This window comes from Notechis scutatus, chromosome 1 (assembly GCF_049901735.1).
Source record: "Notechis scutatus isolate UNSWTSFEM ecotype Mainland chromosome 1, rNotScu1.2, whole genome shotgun sequence".
NCBI lineage: Eukaryota > Metazoa > Chordata > Lepidosauria > Squamata > Elapidae > Notechis > Notechis scutatus.
The window spans coordinates 96,330,153-96,347,630 of record NC_142009.1 but is presented as its reverse complement, the minus strand read 5'-3'; the positions used below and the strand labels follow the sequence as shown (position 1 = coordinate 96,347,630).

The window sequence follows — 17,478 nt, the reverse complement described above, 5'->3', positions numbered from 1 at the left end:
ACCTTCAACAAGGCATTGTACGATGGTCTTAAAAATGATGCCATTTTCCCATCTTGCCACAATATTCAGCTAATTTTTATAATTACTACATTAGGCAAGAATTCATTCTAGGGGTTTGATGGTAAAATCACCGAAGCTGAAACATCTATATTATTAATTGTAGCCAAAATGCAAATGGCAGGGTAGGAAGATCAGCCTTTCTACAGCACATTAATTATTCTGAAGACTACCAATTTAACAACAAATCCTCCCTTGCTCCGCTCATCTTTTTCCAACCATCTGCTACTGGGACATCATAAGCAGGTGACCAAGGTTTTATACAAGGCCATGCTCACAGTACGGAAATCACAGCCCTAAATATCTTGGGTACTATCCCAAATGCTATTTCTTCCTTTTCTTGTCTCATATTTTGGTTTATAAGAGAAAATGATTCAATGGCATCAGCATGGGAGTTATCAAGTCATGTTGCTTTTCACACTTACAAGTACCCAGCAGTTCTGAACTTCCTGTTGCTTTATTCTCTATTGATATACATACTGAAATAGAAGCACTACTCAGTGGCACTAAAATTTCAAACAGTGAAGAAATTGCAGTAGGAATCTCTGGTCATACCTTCAACACCTGCACAGCAGTCAAGTAATTTCTAACTTGTTCATTGAGTTTTTGTACAAACAAGGAGTAGACTTAGATCATATTTCAAATAAATGGCTTTTAAAAATGTATTCTTTTTATTTGAAATATGGGATGAAGGCTATGGAAACTTGGTACTTATGTACTAGTCTGCCAGGCAACCTAAGTTTTCTTTTACCAAAACCAATGTAATATTTTGAACTGTGAAAGAGAGATGAAGAGGATTATTTGTTTTGAAAATGAAAAGCCATAAGATGGCTAAACTGATTTTACTGAAACCAGTACTTTAAATATTTTTGGGCAGAATATTTTCTATTAAAAATGTTGTATGTGGAATTTGTGGATTACAGAAACTTTTTTTTTTTCATTTCAGTTAGAAAGCCCGATTAAGGACTAAGACCTGGGAACCAAAGATTCCCACAAATTGAAATTAGAATTAGAATTATATAGAATGAGACGTCATATTTCTCCTGACAGGTTTGAGATACTACTAAGGCAAAGGAGATTGTCAATTTCAATTGCTCCCCTCCTTCCTTGGAGACACATGCATACCTGCATGGATACTTGATATTTTTTCAGGCAATAGAATATCTCGAACTATACCAAAATATGAATCCAAATGTTGAAATCTGGACATTTTCTTTGTTTTTTAAGAATATTTTATAGATCTTTGGTTATACTGAAGTTTTTCTTTTATTGTTATCAGTCCTCATGAATTACATTTCTAAGGAAAGTGGCATAAACAGTAGAATTTTTTAACCCATTAAAATATCCATATTATTCAAGGATAACAAGTTGTTTACCACACATGGCAGGTAAGAAATGAACAACAACAACAAAAAGAGACAAAATTCCCATGCTGTTGTTGGGACATCTCTCTTGATCATAGCCTTGGTCTTACAGTACAGGAAAAACAACTGATTTAGAGTCATACTGTAGTTGGGATTGTTCAAAATGGAATGAATGAATGTTTGGATGAATCAATGAACAAGAAAGAAGAAAAACCTGTATGCACTTACCTTTTCAACACTGCTCATAGCTTGAAAGTAGATATTATACCCTTTCCGAGGCACCAAAGGTGGGTTCCAGAAGCCTTGATAAGTTCTATTGTCACCAACTGTGAAAGCCGCTGCTTCTGGAAGATTGCCAGGAGGCAATTCTGCAGCAAAATAATAGGGCGAGCCATTGCTCAGGGCATTTTGATAGGTGACAGGAATCTGGTAGCAATCCATTGCACCAGTTTCTCGTTTGGTCCGATGAGGATGCAGCTCTTCAACCACAATCTGATAGGCGCTGTTCAAGACCAAGAGAGGAAGAATGCTAGAATGAGTGAGTGCATCACTATATAGCCATTGTGCACCATGTTTGGTTTAAAAGGCTATACTAAAGAGATGGCAAGATTGGAAGTACTGGTTTTACTCCAATTCTATTCTTTTTATATGTCTTGTCCTTCCAGGAATCTAATGGCAATGAATCTCCACTGTGTTGTTGTTGTTGTTGTTGTTGTTGTTGTTGTTGTTGTTTGGCATATGGTTGATTATGGGATAAAAATACTCTGATCTCTTCCATGTTCTATTCTGGGGTCCCCAATCCCCTGGTCATGGCCCACTATTGGGCCTTGAGCCTTTCAGAACCGGGCTGTGGAAGTGGTTGATGAGCATGCATGCACGCATCCTCACTTGCGCAAGCAGCGGGCAAACATGTACGTGTGCACTCCGTTTGTGCAAGTAGGTGTGCATGCTATTTGTGCAAATTGGAGCTGCTTGTGTGCGTGCACTTCCCCATTGCTCATGTGAAACCATCCCCTCTCCCCCCTTCCAACCAGGCCGCAAAGCCAGAAAGGTTGGGGAACTCTGTTCTATGCCATTGACCCAAGTCAGTTAACAACTTTACTTTTAGATGTGTTTTCTAGATATTGTTGTTGTGAGTCATCCGCACAAGTTGGCCTACAGCACCTTTTTTTTTTTTTTTTGTTCTTCTAAATTGTAGGTTGGTATTCATAGAGGTTTGTTAGCATTCATAATAGCAAAGTAATTACAAAAAGTTCTTGGGATGATGATGTTCTTGTGAACAATGATTATACAGACTTTACTCACACACACCCTTTGCTTCAGTATTTACCTCCCACTGTCCATGTAATTGCATGAATACAATCAGTTCTGAACTGATGCAAAGTCTACATGTTGATATGCCTCAACTGGCATGGCCAAATCACAGTCAGGGTGTTTCGTTTATCAGAGGGTTCATTTTCTTTATAATTCTGCTATACGTTATGGCAGTCTGTTGTCCCTATGGTGGGAATTCTTGCATCCCCATTCCTCAACTTTTTCTCCATCCATCACAATCTCCCCAACCAAAAGGTTCAGTACCCTGTGCCTAGCACCTGACTCTCAATTTTACAAGATACTTTTTTTTAATGTAGGAGGAATAGCAATTTTAAACCCAGAAAACTTTCCTTCATGTTAACCACCCAGATTTCTGCCTAAATAAATACATTATCATACCAATAAAATGAAATAAAAACAGGAGAGTAAGGTGGATGCACTAGCAGTTTATTTTATTTCCTGTTTGTGTGGAGTGGGAGCAAGACGTAGGGTTATTTTTGTTTCTTCAGGACTGGCACAAGCTATAAAGATGGTTCATGGGTGGCATGGTTTTCTTTTTCATTCTTCTGTTGCTAGCAGGACAATAGGTACCACCTAGCCCGCAGTGATTCCTGCATTTCAAGATCAGCAAAACTGAAGGCGATTGCAGGTGCGTTTCAAACTGCTATGCAAGGACTGGAGAACGGAAATAACTTGAGAATACTGAGAGTTAAAAGCTCAACATATCTGTTGAGCACAGGATTGGGCTTCTAGGAAACCCTTTCAACTTTAAAGGCTTTGGCATTTGAGCAGTCCAAGACCAGATTTCACATTACATAGAGTAATTTGTAATAGATTAAACATTCTGCTTGATAAATTGCAGCATTTAAAGTAAGCGCTTGCCTTTGAAATGATCATAGGGAAAGCTCAGTTTTAAGGCTCAACAGGGCAGCTCTAAGCCATGCCTGAAGCACCAAATTGCATTTGTCATGTTATTCCAAGACAAAGCATGTTGACAGGCATCTCTACCTTTTGACCTTGATATGACATCTTGACTTACAACTATGCAGATCTAAAATATAAATGACATCTTGTATTGCAAGAACAGATGGAGAGAAATCTGTCCACTCTCTCCAAATAGTCAGCTCCTTTCCCTATAGTTGCCACTGACAAATTGTTGGAGCAGATGGCATTCAGCCTATTTAATATTGCAATACAAAATTCACCAATATTTATTTATTTAAGCTATTGGTAAACTTGCCATTAGCTTCCTCTCAAAGATAGCACTTGGTCATTTCTAAGGAAAATGCCCCTTTCAATGGAGATCATAATTATAATCCTTTTTCATGCAGGAGAAAGAGGCAAAACAAATGAATTGTTACAACCAGTTGAAATGCAGCATTCTGATCTTTTGACACTGCCATCAATCACGAAGCTGAACTTAAAACTCTCATTTTAAAACCAGAATAATAATGTAAATTATTTCAGGATCTTTCTCCCAGCCATCTGACAAAATAAAAGATGATAAAATAAAAAGTGGTCACTTCAAAAAGTAGGATATTTAACCCAGGATATATATCATCAGAAGGACCGATAATCTGAACTGGTTCAGATATGTGATCAGATCAGGGGTGGACTGCTGGGAGTTCGCAGGGGTTCAGAAGAGCCCCAGCTAAGATTCTGTGCAGTTCGGAAACCCCCAAACCCCACTCCTGGCTGGCCATGCCCCACCCACCCTGCTCTCCCAGGAGTCCCTACACGGCCCATTTTGGATGCAGGTAAGTGCAGTAAGCGCATGGAGGCTCAGGAAGGCCGGAAATGGGCCTGTTTCTGGCTTCCAGAGAGCCTCTGGAGCTTGGGGAGGCTGTTTTCGCCCTCCCGGAGGCTTGAGGAAAGCCTCCAGAGCCCGGGGAGGGCAAAACACCGAGGTGCAGGAGGCCGACTAGGCCATACCCACCCAGCAACCAGGCAGAGAACCCTTTGCTAAAATTTTTGAAGCCCTCCCGTGGATCCTATGTTCTATGTCCTATTTTCTGAAATCATCTGCTAGCTGCAAATATAAGACTATTCATCCCTTTAAACGTGGATAAAATAAAGGCCTTCTGTGGTGGAATGGGAAATTCTTCTGCCCCACATTTATTATCTATGGTCACTTCAACCATATCAAGAGCCATGGTGGCACAGTGGTTAGAATGTAGTACTGCAGACTACTTCTGCTGACTGCTGGCTGCCAGCAGTTTGACAGTTTGATTCTACCAGCTCAAGGTTGACTCAGCCTTCCATCTGTCCAAGGTCAGTAAAATGAGGACCCAGATTATTGGGAGCAACATGCTGACTCTGTAAACAGTTTAGAGAGGGTTCTAAAGCACGGTGAAGCGGTATATAAGTCTGAGTGCTATTGCTATTGCTATTCTGACCTTAACATCAACAGCTTCATCTATACATAGATGCAATAGATAGGAACATGTAGGCAGACAAGGAAGACCAATCCAAATTTGTTCAAATTGGACCAAAGGGAAGCCTCTCAACCAGGCAAAGAAAAAGCAGATGGTTTACAACCCAAGCCTTGAAGTTACTCTGTGGGGCTTTTACTACCTCCCAGGAACAGTAAAATGAAAGCTTGGATGTTCAAGAGAAAAACAAAATGTGAGCTAAAGTAACACTGAATCAGGAAGGGACCTGTGATTTTAGAAATTGTTTGGGTACCAAAGCTCAGCTAGAACTCTCTCTCAGGACTTCAGGTTTTATTTCAGCGAGTGTCACTCGTTAAATGCTTTAACATCCTTGAGATGTTAACATTCTTGCTTATTGGCTATAATTTCAGGTTCTCTGGACAGGCTCAGCCATTTGTATTCGCTCATTATGGATATGGAATCGCTTTAGCTCTTGAGTGCATCCAAACTGGAGCAACTCAAGAAACCATCAGTCTTATTTCTCTTCTGAACTATTTTCTGGGAGATTATTTTAATACACTGCTTGTAATTTCAGCAGTGCTCTAGGAGCAATTTCTCCAATACATTCAAGGTTACACTACAGTTACGGGAGGGAACATAATAGATTTTTAATTTATTTTCACAATTCATGTATTCCTTCATTTGTCAGAAGAGGCTTTGGATTTGTTCTACCCTATGATGTTAAAGTGTGGGGGGGGAGGGCAGTATTCCCTATTGAGATAGGTTGTGGCAGCAAAAGTACTAAACAGCCACTGTGCCAAGGACAAAATGAGTAAAGCTCAAAGAATTTCTGGGAAAACATGGTAGAAACTCTCCTCTTTCATCCTATGAGTCCATCCCTAGCCATTATAATCAGAAAGTCAGGCAAAGTATATTTTCCTTCTGCCCTTCATTAACTATAGTTCAGCTATCCAGACCTTGTTTTTAATCAAAATTTCAAGCTGCTTTCCAAATCTTGTTGTGTTATTAGTCCTATGTTCTCACAGGACTGTCTCCAAAACATTGGGTTTCTGATTGATGGGGACACAGTCCTTCACAAGGCCTTGTTCAAGGTCATGAGATGGCTATTTTAATTGGTTTTTACCTTGGCTGTTGTTTATGCATTTTATTTTGTTGTTGCTTTTGTTCTGAACAACCATTAGCCTCTCAGAGTCACCACAAATATGGGCAGTCATATAAACTGCCTAAATAAATAAATATTTGATTGCAGGGCTGTGTTACCATTTCCCGCTGAGGAAGAATTTAAAAAGAACAACACAAATGCACACGCAGTTAGCAGAGTCTATCTCTGAGCTAGAAAAATCAAAGGACATTCTTCTAACCACATAATTCAATGCAATTCATGGAATAAGGAACAATAATTGTATCCCCAACTCACTGGACATTGGATAACTGATTTTTGATACATTTGTGAAAAATCTGCCAATGAAAAGTTGAGCGGTAGGGTGAAACTGAATGAAAACTGAATAGATAACAACTGTTAAACATGAATCCCTGGATTCTCTATATAAATTAGCAGGTCATAACTTGGATGATTCCATGTCTGCAATATGGAAATAATAAAACCATAGTAGAGTATCTGTTTTCTCAGTTACATTCCTATCCACAGTATCCAACTATTAATAGCAAATTACCTCACAGGTTTAGGACATGCTATGTCTGAAAAGAATGTCAAGTAATCAATTAAAATGCTCTTAATTGAGATTGGATGTGATTATAGTTATAACTATGACCTTTCAGGGTTAATGAGCCAGAAGCAAATCTATACCACTTCAATATTAAATTCATATATTGTTTATTTTGTTCGGGTAAAAATCTACTCAAGTAGCAAAAAGTAAGGTGAGTGTGATGCGGAACCAAAAAGCAGCCTGAGCAAAGGGCGATAAACAAAGTGGAAAAGTTTATTCTATGAATATGTTCAGATACCTTTCAGTGAAAAGATGTAAAATTGTCTGCATTTTGGGAATCTAGAATCTACGTTTCAAAGATTCACCTAAACAGATGGACTACTCCATTGGGAACAAGACAACTAATCTTAAGACTTTACAGACACAGCTGCTCTTGTTTTTCTGAGCAGCCAATGCAACCCAACCAACAGGGCCTTTGCTCTCCAAAGTACCAAGTGATCAATACATTTGTCAATGTCAATTTCCATCCTGTTTAGAATAATTATAATTCTTGCCATGTACTGTATGTGTATACATCTGAACTAAACTGTGTTGTTTCTCTGTGTCATATAATAATATACGTGGGTATGTGGATATATGCATAATATTTATTTATTTAGTCATGTTTATTGGAGATGGCAACCCTTTGAGAGCTGTATGCAATGAAATTTCATTTTAATGTTATGTGTCAGCTTTGGAAACCTTATTCAACGCTGCCACATAGCTTGAGAAAGTGGGAGAGGGGTGATTTTAATTGAGTAGCTCTTAGTAGACAAAATAAAATTCTTTTGTTAGTTCAAGGTCATAGAGTGTGGCACAGGAACAAAAAGGAACTTACTTTGGGATTGGTTCATGTGATGTGGTGATGGGGGAAAAAGGGATGGTTTGTAGTTTGGGACATTGTGGGAAGTCCGGGAAACTTTTAGTTTTGAAATTCCACAGATGTGCCAGGTGCTATTCTAATAATTTTGAGATGATGCCTGTCTCAGAGTTACTGATTGGAATGGAGGTTCCCTCGAACGCTGACAGTATGTCAATTAGTGTACATTTAAAGTGACAATAAAGTTATTCTAAGTCTAAGTCTAAAAAGTGTAGGGTGCATATATATAACGCCAAGTGTCAGATGGGATAGGCTTGGTAAGATTTTATTTAAGATTTAGACTTCGAGAATCTTCTGGGAACAAGAGTGAATCTGTGAAAGAGAGGTGGGTTCCATTTAAAACGGTGCCAGCCTGATGATAAAAGCAATATCAGGAAGGTGCCAGAGCATCCTTCAAATTGATCCCAAGGGAAGCAGACTAGTGATGGGCAACATAGCCTTGTGAAAAGGATACTATAGACATTTCAGGACTTTGGGTCTATTATAAATGATAGATGCTGGAAATGGGTCAATGGATGGCCAATGTTGGAAATGGGTTAATGGATGGCCATAGAAATCAGAAGACAAAAGATGATGACAAGGCCAGGAAACGATTTGCATTAATGGCAACTGAAAAAGGACATGAATTATATTTCTCTGGCAGGCTAAAAGTCTCCAAGCCAAGAAAGGGAATTAGAATGTTTGGTTGTGAATAAGCAAAAGCACAGATATGGTGAATAGAAGTCTGGAGGAATTGAAAGGAATCTGGATGATATGAACATTCCATAATATAAGGAAGGAGAGGATGTATCCAGTGGTGGGATTCAATTTTTTTTTAATACCGGTTCTGTGGGCGTGGTTGATGGGCGTGGCAGGGGGAGGATACAATAAAACCTCCAGTCAGAGGTGATATTTGCCGTTTTTCTGAACTACTCAAAATTTCCGCTATTGGTTCTCCAGAACTGGTCAGAACCTGCTGAATACCACCTCTGGATGTATCAGGAAAGGTATTGCTTTTTACACCAAAACAGAGGTGGTATTCAGTAGGTTCTGACCAGTTCTGGAGAACCAGTAGCAGAAATTTTGAGTAGTTCAGAGAACTGGTAGCAGAAAATTTGAGTAGTTTGGAATACCACCTCTGACTGGCCTCTTCCCCATCTATTCTCTGCCTCCCAAGTCCCAGCTGATCGGCTTCTTTTGTTGCACTGCACAGGAGAACAGAGCTGGAAAGCAGGTGAGTGGGTGGGAAGGGAAAGGGGATTTTGCAGTATCCTTCCCCTGCCACGTCCACCAAGCCACACCATACCCACCAAGCCACACCCGCAGAATTGGTAGTAAACATTTTTTGAATCCCACCACTGCACCTAAAATATAAATATTAATAAAAAACAAAACAGTGGAAGTCTGGGTTTTTCTGCAGAATCATTGTAGAAGGCATTATCTGGCCACAATTATAAATCAGATCCAAGAATATGCTAGAGCCCTCTAATCAGAAGTCTGAAGGTGATTTTGAATTATTGAAAGATGTTTGAGGCTAACAGTGAGAAGGTGGTACAGTGATGGTGGGTTGCAATGGCATTCATGTAATCTCAGTATATTTATGCTTAGGCTATAAAAAGACATCACATTTAGTAAATAAACTAATTACAGGTAGTCCTCAACTTACGACCACAATGGAGCCCAAAATTTCTCTTGCTAAGTGAGACATTTGTTAAGTGAGTTTTGCCCCATTTTTACCACCTTTCCGGCCACAGTTGTTAATGCATTTGTCAATTTATTAATAAGGTTCCTAAGTGATTTGGACTTCCTCATACACTTTGCTTGTCTGAAGTTTGCAGAAGATAATCATATATTGGGATAATGCAACTGTCATAAACACGAGTCAGTTGCCAAGCATCTGAATTTTGATCACTTGACCAATGGAGATGCTGCAACAGTTGTAAGTGTGAAAAACGGTCATAAGTCACTTTTTTCAGTGCCTCTGTAACTTAGAACGGTCACTAAATGGATGTTGTACATCAGATAACAGATAATCAGAGTTGGAAGGGACCTTGTAGGTCATCTAGTCCAAACCCCCGCCCAAGTAGGAGACCCTACACCATTTCTGACAAATGGTAGTCCAATCTCTCCGTAAAAGTCTCAAGTGATGGTGCTTTAACAACTTCCGAGGGCAAGTTGTTCCATTGGTTGATTGTTCTCACTGTCAGAAAGTTTCTCCTTATTTCCAAGTTAAATCTCTCCTTGTTCAGTTTCCATCCATTATTCCTTGTTTGGTCTACAGGCACTTTAGAAGTCGAGGACTACCTGTATTGTGTGTTTAAATAAACTACATTTAAACAACCTAAACAACTTAAATTAAGATAAGGAGTCTTTCAACTGACTAGGGAAGCTAAAACTCTGGATTTAATTCTAAATAGTGATTGTCATCCGATCTGACACAAATGTGCGGTGAAGCCAAAAGGAAGAACTGATCATAATGCTATTCCAATAGAAAAGAATGTATCTAGCTCAGAATTGAACTGCTTGGTTCATGCTTCTCCCTGAGCTTGGTTGTTTTCTTGTTTTCTTTTCCTGTTTCATTACCAGGTTAGGTAATATTATCAGTGTGAGAGAATATCAGGTTCGCTGGCTATTTATATTTAATAGCTTGCCCTATCGGACTTCTAGGTTGGAAGTACCATGATTTCAAGTTCTAGTTAGAGAGAAACAATGAATACTATATGTGTTCAGTTCCCAATTAGGAGTATCCCAAAGTCATTTGTTTGGTCATTGTGAGAAATGAAGTGCTGGGTCTTGTCCTGATCCAGCTAGAACTATTCTCATGTTTTTATGTTAATGTAGACAATACTAGCTGGATACCCATGCTTCGTTATGAAATGAAGTTATGTGGTCAGGCTTAGTTTTGGAGGAGGAAAATAAGGGGAAAAAATCTGCCTCTGCCTACCAGCATCCAACCATATTCATCTGGTTAGCGTCCTGTCAGTGTGTGAGAGAGTTGAAGGCTTTTTGGAAACTGAAATAGTATTTGCTGTGTGAGCAAGAAGAAGACAGCAAGCAGCCTGGGCACGGCTTAGCTCAATTGTTCAGTACTAAAGCTAGTTGCTGCTGTGAAACTAAAACTGAAACTCTTCTCCTCTGCTTGTGTTTTGCATTTGGAACAGATTTCTTTTCGGGTGGGGAGGGGGAGTAGAACTCCTTAGCATCAGAGTGTGTTAATAATAATATAGGAAATACGAATGCTCTGATGGTCATTTCGAAAAATCCTTTCTTAGTGAGCACCTAGAAGCCAAGAGAAATATACATGCCAAATTTCAAGTTTGTAGGCTTTATGGTTATGAAGATTTTGTGATGATGTATGAGTGATATTTCGCTTTTATATATATAAGAAGATCAGACAATATCAAAGGAGATGATAAATTTGAACCTGAGCATGTAACAATAAAATCAATAGAATATTCATAATATTTCATTAGCAATTTCCTGATACATTTATTTATAAATCTGAAGATACTTCTTAACAGAAAGGTAAATCATTTGTCCCATGTGTATCTCTGTACGTCCACATATATCTCATTTTTGAATAAATATTTATTCTTTACTAGCTGAGCTGAGGATTTCCAGCTTGGTAAGAAATAGCTTTATATTTTATTGTAAACACTGATTCATCCAGACGTCCTTTGTATTTCAGATCTGCTGTTTGGCTTACAGCTTCAGGAGGCCATAAAAAAACTACAGATTATGATATAGTACTTAGCAGGCAAGACACGATTCTGCCATGATTAGAACTGTGACTACCGCAGCATGTTGCATCTTAAGAAATGATTGACAGAACCTGCAATTCTGAATTGGATTATCAAACATCTGCTTCAAGGGCCATGTGCAGGGAGCAGGTAAGAAAGACAATGGAACATGTATACATGACAAGACGACTTTTACAATGCATAATTTCTATCTAAATCAAAAATAGAAATGATGGAAATCTAAATTATGTAGTCTCATGCAACTCAATAGTGTGCCTGTTGCCACTGAAGTAAGGCCTACTATATTGGAATAAAGCTTTTTTTTTAAATCACAGAGTAAACACTAAAGCAGTTAACAAAGTGCAAGACAGTTACATCACAGAGACTTCAGATCATTCTTTCACTTAATTAAGATCTTTCGATAAAGGGATTACTGTAAGTTGTGCAATCTTAATGCATTAAGATCTTAGCTATAGGGATGGCATACCCAAACAGCAAAGCAAAACAAAACATGGAAACCAACTCAAAAGTGGAAATATCCCATCCCATTTGCACGATGTCATGGTAATATCTCCTTGTCTGCTCTCTTCTCTGGTGCGTATCCACGTGCATGTGTGATCACACAACTCTCAAAAGTTTGCCAGCTGCTGATTCAATTTCTCCCCCCCCTACCCCACTCCATTTTTGAATATGAGGATTTTTCATGTATTTTTTATTTTTACCTGATAGGCGCTCCTTTTGCTTGTGCTGGTCTCAGAAGTACAGTTATGGTTGTGGCTGTTTCATTGAGAAAAGCATCAATACCTTCGTAATCTGGTAATGTGGGAGCTGGATTTAAAAAAAAAGGATATCATTGTTAAAAAATATGCAGGTTTTCTAGCAGGTTTTCACAAACAAAAATTACTTGATGACAATTTTGTAAACTGGTGAAGCAAATTGCAAATTCTAGTAATGTGTCGCATGGGGTTTAAGTTAAAAATATATTCAGTCATGACATTGAAACACTGCAATACTGATTAGGATTTTCAAATGTTCTAAGCTTATTAAATGTAAAAATATTGTTATTTCTTTGAATTCTCTCTAATTTCTTGTGTGTGGAACCATTATAGAATCACTGGATTTCTTTGATGACGCTTCATACAATCAGAATTTGCTGTGGTCCACCCAAGGATATAACAACCCTCCAATCCATCTTTTTTTCAATCAGGGCAGTGAATACAATTAAAATTTCAGTAGCTATAATTTAAAACAACTTTGAAGCTGGTCAGGACAGAAAATAGCACTAAGAGTTAATATTAGACAAAAGAACTAGTAATGCCTTACAGCAATATAAATTAATAACTGAAACTGTACTCTTGACCACTTCATCCTTGGGAAATAATATCATCATCTAAATTTATATCATAGGACTTATAAAAAATTGGCATGAATGCTACAACAATCTCTCACTTTTGTTTTACAGTCTTCTATCCCATTGGGCATGGCAGCTAAGCAATTAAGATGCTGGGCTTGTCAACTAGAAGGTTGGCAGTTTAAGACCAAGTACCATGTGATGGAGTGTGGTTCCATTACTTGTCCCAGCTCCTACCAACCTAGCAGTTTGAAAGCATGTAAATGCAAGTAGATAAATAGGAATCACTTTAGTGGGAAAATAACAGCACTCGGTGCACCTTAGCATATAGTCATGCCGGCCACATGACCACAGAAGTGTCTTTGGACAATGCTGGCTTCCTCAGCTAGGAAACAGAGATGAGCATCACCCCCTAGAATCAGACATGACTGGCAGGGTAAACCTTTACCTTTATATTCTGTCCAGATTTTATATAGGGTTAGTTTGAGCTGAGCAAGAAATCTACTATGAAATGTGGTTGTTTGGAAAATAGGATACATGAAAACTATAGCAGAATGTTGCATATTTTGGAGAGGCATCTAATTCATTTTGGTTACATATGAAGATAAAGTAGACCATTCAGGAGCCAATAAAATCTTCAACCATTCAACTGAAATTATTACTACTTTCTAGCCCTTGCCATGAATCGTGACAATAGTACAGTAAGTTGTCAACATTCTTAGCATAACTTAAAATCTTACTACAGTCTCAAGAGGATTTTCTAAACTATACCCAGACTTTAAAAATAATCTGTTCTTCAGACTATACATCCTGAACATCACCTTGGCTCTATTCTACTTAGAGATTTTTTTTGTACTAAAAAGAGAGTGGGTAGGGACTTGTTGTAATAATGTACACTTAAATGTGGCTATAAGTTGTCAATGTTGAGAAATACTGCATTAGTGGTCTCAGACAATCCATTTACTATGAAAATGCTTGTGATTTTATATGCCTTGGCTTGTAATTTAAAGTAGTTAAAAAAATGAAATAGTTTTTCTCTTTCTCACTCTCGCTAGGTAAGAGTCACACTTTAAAGAAAAAGTAAATATTTCTCATGAGAACAGTTTAAATCAATTTGAAATTATTGATAACCAACATGTTAAAGATTTTGATGGAAATGAAGTTACTCTGAGCGAACTGACCTCATTACAGAGCATCTTATGCAGAGATATTTTATGTGTTTTAATATTTCTTACAGTACTAAATGAGACCATTAATTTAAGTTGTATATAAAAGAAAACTTGTCTGACTCAGAGCTCTACTGTCTTTTGTTTTCATGCACCAGAGGAAACCAGCCCAATATTGGTTCAGTTTCTCCAAACCCCTATTGAAGCTGCTAATTTATTATTGTCTAGACAAACTCAGTCTTTGGCAGGGAACAATAAGAAAAGCAGGAGACTTTCTCAGGGAGTCACAGAACACAAACTGTTTAATTGAGAACATTTGGCAGCAAGACAAAAGGGGGGAAAAACCTATTTTGTTGTATCCAGCTGCTTTATGATATCTGGATGTTGGTATCAAGAAATTCTCTAATCTAGAAACCAGAATATTCTTCTAAGAGAAGATAAGTTTGTAGTAAATTAGTAGAATTAGAACCTAATTTTTAAAAAAGAATTTCATGATGTTCCATAGGTTGGTATTTTAAAGATATGGACAAACTAAACTGCGAGCTCTAAATATGCTACAGGGCAGTAGAAGGACATGTCCAAATGAATGCCACTGTGCAGGGCTGCCAAAAAGACATAGGTGAGTGGGTGGTGGGTAGGCATAGTTATAGTTGCAGTTGTAAGTGCTGCTCGGAGTGGTGAGGTGACTGAGGCTTCCTGGTGCATGGTAGCTTTGGATCGTATTTGCTGGACCAGGCTGAGCCAGCTAAGACTTCCAGGAGTGGCTGCAGGTTTGCACCACATTTCATTGCAGCTCCCTTCAACTTGTGCACAGCCTGAGTGGGCCCCCCCACTTCTGTGTGGCTGCCCTGTGCTCTTACCTGGGACACCTCTGCTTAATGACCTACGATTCTTGGTTATTGAAGGCAACTGGGAGTGCTGGGATTGTGGTCACTAAGTGATGTGGTCTCACATTAAAACTGCATCACTTCGTGATAGAAATTCTGCTCTCAATTGTGGTCGTAAGGACAATCTGTCCCATGTTCATTTCACTCTCTCCTGGTACTCACTTTTGGTCACTCCAGGTAACACCAAAGAAAAGGCCCAGAATCTATCACTAAACTAATAATAAGCTGTAAGACCATCGGTTATTGTATATAGAGTCCTTGTGGATTAGAGATTTAAGATGGGTCCTTGTGGTTGGAGCCATTGCAGTGTCTTTGCAATCACATGATCTCAATGGTCACATGATTGCCATTTGCGACTCCCTGCCTGCTTCTAACAAGCAAAGTTAATGGGGAAGGCAGCAGGAGGCTCCAAGAGGCAATCATTTGACCATAGGGTGCTGCAAATGGCATGGCATTGGCCTAATGGCAACCTATGAGTCGTGGGGGCACAGTGGCTAGAGTGCAGTACTGCAGGCTACTTCTGCTGACTGTGAGCTGCCTGCAATTTGGCAGTTCAAATCTCACCAGGCTCAAAGTCAACTCAGCCTTCCATCCTTCCAAGGTGGGTAAAATGAGGACACAAATAGTTGGGGGCAATATGCTGACTCTATAAACCACTTAGAGAGGGCTGTAAAGCAGTATAAAGCAGCATATGTCTAAGTGCTATTGCTACGGCTAGTGGACTGCTGCCACTGCCATCTTAAGTTGGTCATGTGACATCTCACTTTATGACTCTGTTGTTTAGTGACAAGGTTGCAGGTCCCAATTACCAGAAGACTACCTGTACATGGAAGTCAAGTTTATTTTATTTGTTCGCAAAGATTCTACCAGACTGTAGGATGGTAAATAAAAGATTAAAATAGTGCATCTTCCCAAAATTGGAGAACTATCAGTTTAATTTATCCATAACATTGTTTTTGAATATTTAATGATTATTTTATTATTAGTAAAATAATAATAATGTAATCATTATTTTAAAGAAGTGGTAAATTTGGGAGGTTTTTGTTTTGTTCTGCATTTTAATCTTTGTATGCCATTCAGAGTCACTTTCATCAAATGGGGGCCACCTAAATTAGTTAAAAAATAAGCAAATTAAACCAGGCTAGTTTTGGGGAGTTTAACACCAATTCCCACAATTCCTTCAATGTCAAGAACACTGGGCTGCATTCTAATGTATAACATAGCAAAAATAAGTACATATAACTGCATAGTAGATTCTGGACAACCGTTTGCAAAATTTCATGACAATCTTGATAATTTAGTATGAATCTTAAAACAATCTATACCTTCACTGATTTAAATATGCACATCCATAAATACACATAGTCATCTTTCTGGGTTCTTATTTATCACTACCCACTTACTATATCAGGTTTGTAGCCACTGTGACTTTCATGCATTCCTTATATGGAAATGGAGTTGGTTTCAACTGAAGAAAGGAGATTTATTATGATACATTTAACAACTTTTCCATGTTTGTCCTTACCTGAAATATTGGTAGTTACATTGATGGCTATAGCTGGTCCAAAACCTTTGACAGTGCTGGCCCTTATATAAAACTGATAGGTAGTCCCAGGATGTAGATAGGGAAAAACATGGTGTGTACTGTTCCATAATTTTGACACAGTTTGAGGTGGCCCGGCCACTGGAACTGCAGGATCAAAGGATCGTATGCTAGTGTAACTGACCTGTGGAAATCATGTCAGAGATTTAGTGGAACTCCAAGCCTGTTTAATACATTGCTATGAATTAGTTTTTTAAAAAAAATGTTTCAAAAAATAATGTCTTTGAATTTCCCATTTTCTTTGAATCCCTGTAGTGAAATATAAGTATAGTCTTACAGATCCTTAGGACTACAAAATATTTCTGGTGGGCCACAAATTATGTAAACAGTTGTGATTTGTACAATGCCAACATAGGTTTATTTGTTTATTTTGTGGCACATTTACCACATTTTTTTCTCCCCTTCTTTCTAATAAACCTACAGATACGGAAGCTGTGTGATGTTTGCTTATTCAAGTGTTTATACTGAATATACAATGTATATACTGAACTCTTCCTATAAGTATTTTTATTGAAGAACCAGCAATTGAAAGTACCCATTTAACACAACAAAAACTAAATAATTGGAATATATGATGGAGGCATTTAAGTGCCTCCAGTAGATATTTAGTTTGTTTAATGAGAAATGTGGTATTGACAAGACTGCCTATTTCTAAAAACTGACATACATAATAAATTGGATGCCATATTATTTTTCCCCTTCGTTCCTCAAGGGCTCATTCATCAAATATATGCTTTTTTAAAAAAAAAAAAAAATCAGTATTTGCATTTCAAGTTTCCATGAGAGAAAACCTTGAAGTCTAGAAAATGTCTCATATCTATTAATAATTCTCACATATAATATCTGTAGCCTTCATTAGAAAGAGTTCCATTAAATCATGATTTTTGAAGGCTATATATTAATGCTACCAGATCTAAATCAAAGTTGCATATTTAAGTCCTAGATTTTATCATTTATTACAAGCTCACTCGCAATGTATTGGCAAAAACAAGACTTCATTATTATGCAATTTTAGTCTGTATTTTTCATTTTTATTCT

At 38.1% G+C, this 17,478-nt stretch overlaps 1 protein-coding gene across 28 annotated transcripts in view; it reads right to left on the bottom strand.

The window, feature by feature from the left end:
* The window catches only part of PTPRK (protein tyrosine phosphatase receptor type K), a 404,892-nt gene that overhangs the window by 83,755 nt on the left and 303,659 nt on the right, over positions 1-17,478 (bottom strand). For all 28 annotated transcript variants that reach the window (XM_087972104.1, XM_087972119.1, XM_087972125.1 and 25 more), the window contains exons 10-12: positions 16,363-16,564; positions 12,156-12,261; positions 1,650-1,923 (exon numbers count right to left, since the gene is read on the bottom strand). In XM_087972104.1, the coding sequence (XP_087828230.1) occupies positions 1,650-1,923; positions 12,156-12,261; positions 16,363-16,564 (582 nt within the window). The remainder of the gene's footprint in view (positions 1-1,649; positions 1,924-12,155; positions 12,262-16,362; positions 16,565-17,478) is intronic.